General features: G+C 44.6%; 1 protein-coding gene across 1 annotated transcript in view; it reads left to right on the top strand.

Moving 5' to 3' along the window:
• The window catches only part of kalrnb (kalirin RhoGEF kinase b), a 78,282-nt gene that overhangs the window by 4,710 nt on the left and 61,072 nt on the right, over positions 1–12,500 (top strand). The window contains exons 2-8 of the mRNA XM_052515712.1: positions 1,764–1,838; positions 2,080–2,194; positions 5,317–5,509; positions 6,408–6,631; positions 6,749–7,076; positions 7,757–7,879; positions 9,687–9,878. Of these exons, the coding sequence (XP_052371672.1) occupies positions 1,764–1,838; positions 2,080–2,194; positions 5,317–5,509; positions 6,408–6,631; positions 6,749–7,076; positions 7,757–7,879; positions 9,687–9,878 (1,250 nt within the window). The remainder of the gene's footprint in view (positions 1–1,763; positions 1,839–2,079; positions 2,195–5,316; positions 5,510–6,407; positions 6,632–6,748; positions 7,077–7,756; positions 7,880–9,686; positions 9,879–12,500) is intronic.

Raw genomic sequence — 12,500 nt, 5'->3', positions numbered from 1 at the left:
TGCAAAGATGACGAAATGAAACAGTCTTGTTAATCTTCCAGTTTACCTGAAGATGTTAAATCCTTCCCTGTCTGCCTGTTTTATGGAACGTATTGCTGTGTTTGATGTTTCCAGTCACCGGCTGGCAGCCGCAGGGAGTTATTAGTCTTGGTGTGTGTGTGTGTGTTTACATGTGTGTGTGTGTGTTTGGATGTGTACGTGTGTATGTATGTGTGTGTGCGTGTGTACATGTGTGTGTGTGTTTGGATGTGTGTGATAAACAGCGCGTCGGTTGGTTTGGTACGATTATTTTATTTCTACTTCCTGCCACTCCCTGGAGTTCTGTGTTACAGGAAGTCTGGAGTGCCACGCTTCCTGTCACATTGGTTTCCTCTTCCTGTCCTTCACTCCTTCATATTCATTTCTTTGTGCTTCCTCTTTCCATCGTTTTCATGGGTGAATTCACAATTGATAAGGAGAAGCCAAAACGTCTGTAACACACATGTACGCACAAAAGCATGCACACATATGCACGCACACACACACATAAACCTTTCAACAAACACAACATTCAGCAAGCTATTTCCTCCATTCTGTCACAAAATGTTTCATCACAATGACATTCAATGACATTCTAATGTGGACTAGAATGTTATTGTCTTGGACACACACACACACACACACACACACACACACACACACACACACACACACACACACACACACACACACACACACACACACACACACACACACACACACACACACACACACAACAACTACACACACACACACACCACACCTACACACACACACCTACTATACATACACACACACAACTACACACACACACATACATAAACATACACACATGCATACACACACACATTTACACACACACGTGAGGGTTTGCTTGCAGAGCAGAATAACAGTATACAGTGAGAGAATAATCTCTTAGTGACGTGGAAAGGTCAGCTAGACCCCTTGAGCTACATACTCTAACCTCCCTCCCTCCCTCCCTCCAACGTTGCCCTTCATCCCTTTTTCTCTGTCATCCATTGCTACCCCTACCCTTTCCAAGTACTGTACACACACACACAGCCTGAGGAAAGGCAGGTGAGAAGGTTTGTCCCTTCACTCTACTTCCTCTGGTACTGTATGGGAGACTGCAGAGCCACACACACACACACTCACGCACACACGCATGCACTCACGCACACGCGCGCGCACACACACAGAAACACACACAGACGCACGCACACGTGCGCACACACACATACACACACATACACACACAGACACACACGCACGCACACGCACACAAGTGCTCCAGCTTACACTAACACAGACACATGTCCCCTCTGCAAACATCCCCCCTACCTCTGTCCCTGCCCTATGCCCCAGTGCCCCAGCTGTTCCAGTCAGGATTATACCCACATCAGATTACACTAACAGGCCTAAACACCAGATGGGTTTTGTCTGCTGTCTACATGCTGTCACAGCAACCTATACACACCACATACACACAATCACAACACACACACATTTATTTACAGTCATTTAATGTGATAGTGTCATTACAGCCTGCTGTTCAAACCCTAGATCTTTCTCTCCCTCTGTTTCCAGGGGAGATTGTTGTTGATGTGGCTGTTCATTTGTGATCGAGGAACTAAGTGTTTACAGGGATATTTGAAATGTAACTATCTGTCTATATCACCTTGTCTGCCCCCCCTCATTCTCTTTTCTCTCTGTCTCCCCCTCTCCTCCCTCTCTCTCTTCTCTAGGGGGTGCGCAGGGGGAGGGGGTGAGAGCGGTGGATGTGCTGACAGTTCTGAGGGAAAAAGTGGCCTTTGTTTCAGGTGAGTTGAGTACGGCCCTGTCCCATTTTGTTCCCTAGTCTCTTTTCCAAGCTCCCTCTATCCCCTTGCTCCATTTCGTTCCCTTGTTACGTTCCCTTGTCCCTTCACCTAACTCCTTACCCTTGTCCGACCAAGCCCCTCCCCTAGGCTGACACGGTATATGTCCTAGTTGAGTGTCTTGGTTCAAAACCTCTCTGGTAATGATGTGTTATGTTGCTTTTTGATGATGTCACTGTCCCAGGGGGGAGGGACAAGAGAGGCGGGCCCATCCTCACCTTCCCAGCGCGGACCAATCATGACCGAGTGAAACAGGAGGATCTAAGCAGACTGGTCACCTATCTGTCCACCATACCCAGGTAACACTCCTTCTATCACTTTATCTCTCTATCTGTCCACCATACCCAGGTAACACTCCTTCTATCACTTTATCTCTCTATCTGTCCACCATACCCAGGTAACACTCCTTCTATCACTTTATCTCTCTATCTGTCCACCATACCCAGGTAACACTCCTTCTATCACTTTATCTCTCTATCTGTCCACCATACCCAGGTAACACTCCTTCTATCACTTTATCTCTCTATCTGTCCACCATACCCAGGTAACACTCCTTCTATCACTTTATCTCTCTATCTGTCCACCATACCCAGGTAACACTCCTTCTATCACTTTATCTCTCTATCTGTCCACCATACCCAGGTAACACTCCTTCTATCACTTTATCTCTCTATCTGTCCACCGTACCCAGGTAACACTCCTTCTATCACTTTATCTCTCTATCTGTCCACCGTACCCAGGTAACACTCCTTCTATCACTTTATCTCTCTATCTGTCCACCGTACCCAGGTAACACTCCTTCTATCACTTTATCTCTCTATCTGTCCACATACCCAGGTAACACTCCTTCTATCACTTTATCTCTCTATCTGTCCACCGTACCCAGGTAACACTCCTTCTATCACTTTATCTCTCTATCTGTCCACCATACCCAGGTAACACTCCTTCTATCACTTTATCTCTCTATCTGTCCACCATACCCAGGTAACACTCCTTCTATCACTTTATCTCTCTATCTGTCCACCGTACCCAGGTAACACTCCTTCTATCACTTTATCTCTCTATCTGTCCACCGTACCCAGGTAACACTCCTTCTATCACTTTATCTCTCTATCTGTCCACCGTACCCAGGTAACACTCCTTCTATCACTTTATCTCTCTATCTGTCCACCGTACCCAGGTAACACTCCTTCTATCACTTTATCTCTCTATCTGTCCACCGTACCCAGGTAACACTCCTTCTATCACTTTATCTCTCTATCTGTCCACCATTTACCCAGGTAACACTCAGGTCTATCACTTTATCTCTCTATCTGTCCACCATACCCAGGTAACTCTCCTTCTATCACTTTATCTCTCTATCTGTCCACCGCATCCCAGGTATCACACTCCAGTCTATCACTTTATAGCATCTATCCCTGTCCACACTGTCAGTGTATTATCTCTATATCACTCATCTCTATAACTCATCTGTATCACACGTCAGTGTATTATCTCTCTATCCTTTATCTCAGTGTATTATCTCTATAGCATCATCCCTGTATCACACTGTCAGTGTATTATCTCTATAGCATCATCCCTGTATCACACTGTCAGTGTATTATCTCTATAGCATCATCCCTGTATCACACTGTCAGTGTATTATCTCTATACCATCATCCCTGTATCACACCGTCAGTGTATTATCTCTATACCATCATCCCTGTATCACACCGTCAGTGTATTATCTCTATAGCATCATCCCTGTATCACACTGTCAGTGTATTATCTCTATACCATCATCCCTGTATCACACCGTCAGTGTATTATCTCTATAGCATCATCCCTGTATCACACTGTCAGTGTCCCTCTATTATCTCTATACATCATCCCTGTATCACTTTCAGTGTATTATCTCTATACCATCATCCCTGTATCACACCTTCAGTTTATTATCTCTATAGCATCATCCCTGTATCACACTGTCAGTGTATTATCTCTATAGCATCATCCCTCTATCTGTCCACCGTCAGTGTATTATCTCTATACCATCATCCCTGTATCACACCGTCAGTGTATTATCTCTATAGCATCAGTGTAATCCTCTATCACATTTATCCCTCTATCTGTCAGTCCCTTTATCTCCTACCATCATCCCTGTATCACATCAGTGTATTATCTCTATAGCATCATCCCTGTATCACACTGTCAGTGTATTATCTCTATAGCATCATCCCTGTATCACACCGTCAGTGTATTATCTCTATACCATCATCCCTCTATCCCACCGTCAGTGTATTTTCTCTATAGCATCATCCCTGTATCACACTGGCAGTGTATTATCTCTATACCATCATCCCTGTATCACACCGTCAGTGTATTATCTCTATACCATCATCCCTGTATCACACTGTCAGTGTATTATCTCTATAGCATCATCCCTGTATCACACTGGCAGTGTATTATCTCTATAGCATCATCCCTGTATCACACTGTCATTGTATTATCTCTATACCATCATCCCTGTATCACACTGTCAGTGTATTATCTCTATAGCATCATCCCTGGATCACACCGTCAGTGTATTATCTCTATAGCATCATCCCTGTATCACACTGTCAGTGTATTATCTCTATACCATCATCCCTGTATCACACAGTTAGTGTATTATCTCTATAGCATCATCCCTGTATCACACTGTCAGTGTATTATCTCTATACCATCATCCCTGTATCACACCGTCAGTGTATTATCTCTATACCATCATCCCTGTATCACGCCGTCAGTGTATTATCTCTATAGCATCATCCCTGTATCACACTGTCAGTGTATTATCTCTATACCATCATCCCTGTATCACACAGTTAGTGTATTATCTCTATAGCATCATCCCTGTATCACACTGTCAGTGTATTATCTCTATACCATCATCCCTGTATCACACCGTCAGTGTATTATCTCTATACCATCATCCCTGTATCACACCGTCAGTGTATTATCTCTATAGCATCATCCCTGTATCACACTGTCAGTGTATTATCTCTATAGCATCATCCCTGTATCACACTGTCAGTGTATTATCTCTATAGCATCATCCCTGTATCACACCGTCAGTGTATTATCTCTATACCATCATCCCTGTATCACACTGTCAGTGTATTATCTCTATAGCATCATCCCTGTATCACACTGTCAGTGTATTATCTCTATACCATCATCCCTGTATCACACTGTCAGTGTATTATCTCTATAGCATCATCCCTGTATCACACCGTCAGTTTATCTTTCTCTTCCCTCATAATTCACACTGATATATCCCCTCTCTCCCTCTCCCTGACTCCCCACCTCCTTTTCTCCCTCTCTCTTTCTACTTGATTCTCCCTCTCTGTTTCTCGCTCTTCCTGACCCCCTCCATCTCCTCTCCCATCCTCTCTCTTCTCAGTGATGACGTGCGTGCCAGGGGCTTCACGGTGGTCGTAGACATGCGTGGTTCTAAGTGGGAGAGCGTCAAGCCGTTGCTACGGACACTCCAGGAGGGGTTCTCCGCCCACATTCACACGGCCCTCATCATCAAACCAGACACCTTCTGGCAGAAACACAAGACCAACCTGGGCAGCGCCAAACTCACCTTTGAGGTGTGTGTATGTGTGGAGTGCCTCTGTGTATTGTTCCTAACTATAATGTATCCCCTTCTCTAATCTCTCTCTCTTTCTCTCTCAATCCTCGTGCCCCACCCCCTCTAACTTTCCCCCTCTCCCTCTTTCTTTCCCTCTCTCCCTCTCTCTTTCCCCCTCTCCCTCTCTCTATTCCTCTCTCCCTCTCTCTTTCCCCCTCTCCCTCTCTCTTTGCCCCTCTCTCTTTCCCCCTCTCCCGCTCTCTGTTCCTCTCACCCTCTCTCTTTCCCCCTCTCCCTCCCTCTTTCCCCCTCTCCCTCTCTCTTTGCCCCACTCTCTTACCCCTCTCCCTCTCTCTGTTCCTCTCACCCTCTCTCTTTCCCCCTCTCCCCCTCTCTGTTCCTCTCTCCCTCTCTCTTTGCCCCTATTTCCTACCCCTCTCCCTCTCTTACCCCTCTCCCTCTCTCTTTGCCCCTCTCTCTTTCCCCCTCTCCCTCTCTCTGTTCCCCTCTCCCTCTCTCTGTTCCTCTCACCCTCTCTCTTTCCCCCTCTCCCTCTCTCTGTTCCCCTCTCCCTCTCTCTTTGCCCCTCTCTCTGTTCCCCTCTCCCTCTCTCTTTCCCCCTCTCCCTCTCTCTTTGCCCCTATCTCTGTTCCTCTCTCCCTCTCTCTTTGCCCCTATTTCCTACCCCTCTCCCTCTCTTTCCCCCTCTCCCTCTCTCTTTCCCCCTCTCTCCCATCTCTCTCTCTCTTTCCCATCTCCCTCTCGCTTTCCTTTCTCCCTCTCTTTCCTCTCTCCCTCTCTCTTTCCCCATCTCCCTCTCGCTTTCCTTTCTCCCTCTCGTTCCTCTCTCCCTCTCTCTTTCCCCTCTCCCTCTCTCTTTCCTCTCTCTTTCCTCTCTCTTTCCCCTCTCCCTCCAGACCAGTCTAGTGTCGGTGGAGGGCCTGTCCAAGCTGGTGGACCCGTCCCAGCTGACCTCTGACCTGTGCGGTTCTCTGGAGTATGACCATGTGGAGTGGACAGAGCTACGGCTGGGCCTGGAAGAGTTCTCAGGGGCTGCAGGGCAACTGCTGGCCCAGCTAGAGCAGCTGGAGGCTGGACTGACCCGCGTAAGCGAGGCCCAGGGCGTGGATGAGGCCCGCAAGTAAGACAGATGCAGATGTGTGTGTGTGTGGCTGGTGCAGTAAGCTATGTTTTTGTGTGTGTGTGTTCAAGCTGTGTGTGTGTGTGTGCGTGTGTGCGTGTGTGTGTGTTTGACCAGGCTGCTAGAGGAGCATGGCCGACTACGTACCACCGTTGCCACGGCTCCCATCGATGCCATCGACCGTGAGGGGCGGAGCTTGCTCCAGCGCATGCGGCTTGGCCCCGCCCACAGCGGTGAAGCCCCTAGCGACGTGCCCAGCAGTAACCAAGGTTACGGAAGTTGGTTGTCGGGCGGGGCTGATTTCCAGAGTGTAGCTCCGAAGGTGGCCGCCCTGCTGGAGAGGCTGCAGACTGCCAGGACACACCTGCAGCAGAGCTGGACCGAACGGAAAGCACACCTAGACCAGACCTTACAGCTGCATCTATACGAACAGGACGCTGCCAAGGTGTGTGTTTATGGGAGGGGAAAGAGTGTGTGTGTGTGCGTGCATGTTTACGTGTGTGTGTGTGTGTGTGTGTGTGTGTGTGTGTGTGTGTGTGTGTGTGTGTGTGTGTGTGTGTGTGTGTGTGTGTGTGTGTGTGTGTGCGCATGTTTACGTGTGTGTGTGTGTGTGTGTGTGTGTGTGTGTGTGTGTGTGTGTGTGTGTGTGTGTGTGTGTGTGTGTGTGTGTGTGTGTGTGTGTGTGTGTGTGTGTGTGTGTGTGTGTGTGTGTGTGTATGTGTGGGAGTCAGAGGGAGAGAGAAGAAGAGACAAAGGTATAAGTCTCCCTGTGGTGGTACAGTTTAGAGCCTGCTGGTAGTGACCATCTGTTGTCTGAATGAACAGCAGTGGTGGAGACAGCAGGTCGACTGGCAGACAACCCTCCCTTTTTCTCCCTCCCCCTCTCTCTCTCCCGTTCTCCATTATTCTGTACATGTCTAAATAGATGAAGTGTGTGTGTGTGTGTGTGTGTGTGTGTGTGTGTGTGTGTGTGTGTGTGTGTGTGTGTGTGTGTGTGTGTGTGTGTGTGTGTGTGTGTGTGTGTGTGTGTGTGTGTGTGTGTGTGTGTGTGTGTGTGTGCGTGCGTGCGTGCGTGTGTGCGTGCGTGCGTGTGGATGTGTAACCCCCTGTGTGTGTGTGTTGTAGATGTCCGAGTGGATAGCCCACAGTAAGGATCTGTTCCTGCAGAGTCAGACAGAGGTTGGCCTCAACCACCAGCATGCCCTGGAACTCCAGACCCAGCACCAGCACTTCACCATCAACTCTATGGTACAGACATTCTGTTACCCTTTATCATCAACTTTATGGTACAGACATTCTGTTACCCTTTATCATCAACTCTATGGTACAGACATTCTGTTACCCTTTACCAGAGGTGGGACCAAGTCATTGTTTTACAAGTCACATTTAAGTCTCAAGTCTTAGCCCTCAAGTCCCAAGTCAAGTCCCAAGTCTTAGCCCTCAAGTCCCAAGTCAAGACAGGCAAGTATCAAATTAAATCTCAAATCTTTGAGTTTCGAGTCCTAAACAAGTCATAATGTGGTCTTCAACAAATGTAATACAATTTCATAATAGTAATAGTTAGTATATTACATTTACACAAATCATGAATTCTTTTAAAAATATCTATGTAATTATTACTTTCCAATAAACGTTATATATCCATGGAAATACATGGGTAGCCATGAGAAAGACCCCCCCCCAATAGTGATCGATTACCGAGGATCGCTATGGGTCGTTATGGGGCAATGTAGGCTTGTACACAATCGCCCAACCTTAACACACACACACACACACTCTCTCTGTGTGGTTACAGTAGGCTAACATATGTCAATGGTTTTAGGAACAGCAGTGCCATCAGGCAGGATTTAGTCTACCAACTGCCTGGCCAGTTGTAGCTCAATCTTGGGTACAATGATCACGTTCCCACACTGACTGACTGTGTGGAGGCTCATTGATTTAACTTTACGTTAACCTACATGATACACCAGTAAAGTAATAAAATATATAGCTGTCGGCTGTATGAGCCACGACTTACTGTTCTTTGTGCAGCTTCAAATGTCCAACAAAGTTGGAAATTGTTGCCTCCGTCTGTAATTTTCTTCCTGCATGTTTTGCAAGTTGCAATCTGTTTGTTGTTGATACAGCGGAGTCTTTATATCTGAAAATAATACTTTTGGGTATCACCTTCCCAGGACTCCATCTGAATTCACCCCCGTTCCTCTGCACTGCCACGCTCAACTGTTTCTCAGCCGGCACAACTTGATTGGCTGCTGTCTGATTCAAACTGTAATCTGTTAAATGAAGAGTTGATGCGCTGCACACTTTTTAAAAAGCATATTGTTTTATATTTGGGCTTGGGGAGGCTTGGGGAGGCTTGGGGAGGGTTGGGGAGGCTTGGGGAGGCTTGGGGAGGGTTGGGGAGGCTTGGGGAGGCTTGGGGAGAGTTGGGGAGGCTTGGGGGCTTGGGGAGGCTTGGGGAGGCTTGGGGAGGGTTGGGGAGGCTTGGGGAGGCTTGGGGAGGCTTGGGGAGGCTTGGGGAGGGTATCAAGTCAGGTCAAGTCATAAGGCTCAAGTCCAAGTCAAGTCACGAGTCATTGGTGTTAAAGTCAAAGTCGAGTTGCAAGTCATCATATTTGTGACTCGAGTCTACACCTCTGCCCTTTACTATGAAATCTATGGTACAGACACCCTATCACACATCACTGTGAACTCTATGGTACAGAACCCATCACACATCACTGTGAACTCTATGGTACAGACACCCTATCACACATCACTGTGAACTCTATCGTACAGACACCCTATTACACATCACTGTGAACTCTATGAACTCTATGGTACAGACACCCTATCACACATCACTGTGAACTCTATGGTACAGACACCCTATCACACATCACTGTGAACTCTATGGTACAGAACCCATCACACATCACTGTGAACTCTATGGTACAGACACCCTATCACACATCACTGTGAACTCTATCGTACAGACACCCTATTACACATAATGTATGGTACCGTCACTTGATGAACACTGATCTTTAACTCCTAACCTCTGACCCCTCCTTAGAACGGGAGTGTGAACGTGGACGGGGTGGTCTCCGTGGCGATGCAGCTGTGTGAGGGGTGTCACTACGGAGCGGAGCGGATCGTGTGTGTCTCGTCACGGCTACAGGAGGACTGGAAAGGGCTGACGTCAGTGCTGGAGGAACGCAGCAACACGCTGGTCATGTCCACCGACTTCCACCAGGGGTCAGAACAGGTGAGTCTGGGTGCTTCCTTCTCATGGACATTACTAAGAGCTTTGTGATTTATTTACTGTGAATGAAAAAGGCAAATCTCCATCTGCGGTGCTGCTGGTGGCAACGTCATTTCACCCAGTCTACCTTTAAAGAGAACTCTGTGTGTAATGAGTTTGACAGAAAATACAACTGTGTTTACAACTTGTTTGTTTTTGTGAATGTTGGCGTGTGTATGACGTGTGTGTGTGTATATATATATACATGTAACGTGTGTGTGTGCATATTTATCTTGGCCAGGTCGCAGTTGTAAATGAGAACTTGTTCTCAACTAGCCTACCTGGTTAAATAAAGGTGAAATAAAAATAAATAAAAAAATATATAATGTATATATAACGTGTGTGTGTATAGATAACGTGTGTGTGTATATATAACGTGTGTGTGTATAGATAACGTGTGTGTGTATAGATAACGTGTGTGTGTATAGATAACGTGTGTGTGTATAGATAACGTGTGTGTGTATAGATAACGTGTGTGTGTATAGATAACGTGTGTGTGTATAGATAACGTGTGTGTGTATAGATAACGTGTGTGTGTATAGATAACGTGTGTGTGTATAGATAACGTGTGTGTATATATAACGTGTGTGTGTATAGATAACGTGTGTGTGTATAGATAACGTGTGTGTGTATAGATAACGTGTGTGTGTATAGATAACGTGTGTGTGTATATATAACGTGTGTGTGTATAGATAACGTGTGTGTGTATAGATAACGTGTGTGTGTATATATAACGATGTATAGATAACGTGTGTGTGTATATATAACGTGTGTGTGTATAGTTAGCGTGTGTGTGTATAGATAACGTGTGTGTGTATAGATAGATTACGTGTGTGTGTATAGATAACGTGTGTGTGTATATATAACGTGTGTGTGTATAATAGATAATAGATAGCGTGTGTGTGTATAGATAACGTGTGTGTGTATAGATAACGTGTGTGTGTATAGATATATATAACGTGTGTGTGTATAGATAACGTGTGTGTGTATAGATAACGTGTGTGTGTATAGATAACGTGTGTGTGTATAGTAGCGTGTGTGTGTATAGATAACGTGTGTGTGTGTATATATAACATGTGTGTGTGTATAGATAGATAACGTGTGTGTGTATAGATAACGTGTGTGTGTATAGATAACGTGTGTGTGTATAGATAACGTGTGTGTGTATATATAACGTGTGTGTGTATATAACATGTGTGTGTATAGATAACGTGTGTGTGTATATAGATAACGTGTGTGTGTATATATAACGTGTGTGTGTATATAACATGTGTGTGTATAGATAACGTGTGTGTGTATATAACATGTGTGTGTGTATATAACATGTGTGTGTGTATATAACGTGTGTGTGTATAGATAACGTGTGTGTGTATAGATAACGTGTGTGTGTATAGATAACGTGTGTGTGTGTATAGATAACGTGTGTGTGTATATATAACGTGTGTGTGTGTATATATAACGTGTGTGTATATATAACGTGTGTGTGTGTGTTTATATAAACGTGTGTGTGTATAGATAATAACGTGTGTGTGTGTATAGATAACGTGTGTGTGTGTATATATAACGTGTGTGTGTGTATATATAACGTGTGTGTGTATATATAACGTGTGTGTATATATAACATGTGTGTTTATATATAACGTGTGTGTGTATAGATAACGTGTGTGTGTATATATAACATGTGTGTGTATATATAACGTGTGTGTTTATATATAACGTGTGTGTGTATATATATAACGTGTGTGTGTATAGATAACGTGTGTGTGTGTATATAACATGTGTGTTATATATAACGTGTGTGTTTATATATAACGTGTGTGTGTATAGATAACGTGTGTGTGTATAGATAACGTGTGTGTGTGTGTGTATATATAACATGTGTGTGTATATATAACGTGTGTGTTTATATATAACGTGTGTGTGTATATATAACGTGTGTGTGTATATATAACGTGTGTGTGTATAATAACGTGTGTGTGTATAGATAACGTGTGTGTATAGATAACGTGTGTGTGTATATATAACATAGTAACATGTGTGTGTGTAACGTGTGTGTGTATATATAACGTGTGTGTGTTTATATATAACGTGTGTGTGTATAGATAACGTGTGTGTGTATAGATAACGTGTGTGTGTGTATATATAACATGTGTGTGTATATATAACATGTGTGTTTATATATAACGTGTGTGTGTATAGATAACGTGTGTGTGTGTATATATAACATGTGTGTGTATATATAACATGTGTGTTTATATATAACGTGTGTGTGTATATATAACATGTGTGTGTATAGATAACATGTGTGTTTATATATAACGTGTGTGTATGTAGATAACGTGTGTGTGTATATATAACATGTGTGTGTATATATATATATGTGTGTGTATATAACGTGTGTGTGTATAGATAACGTGTGTGTGTATATATAACGTGTGTGTGTATATAACGTGTGTGTGTGTATATATAACGTGTGTGTGTATATATAACGTGTGTGTGTATGTGTGTGTGTATATATGTGTGTGTATACGTGTGTGTGTATAGATAACGTGTGTGTGTATATATATAACGTGTGTGTGTGTATAG

This window comes from Oncorhynchus keta, unplaced genomic scaffold (genome assembly GCF_023373465.1).
Source record: "Oncorhynchus keta strain PuntledgeMale-10-30-2019 unplaced genomic scaffold, Oket_V2 Un_scaffold_29839_pilon_pilon, whole genome shotgun sequence".
Lineage (NCBI taxonomy): Eukaryota > Metazoa > Chordata > Actinopteri > Salmoniformes > Salmonidae > Oncorhynchus > Oncorhynchus keta.
This window is presented reverse-complemented; position numbering and strand designations above follow the sequence as displayed.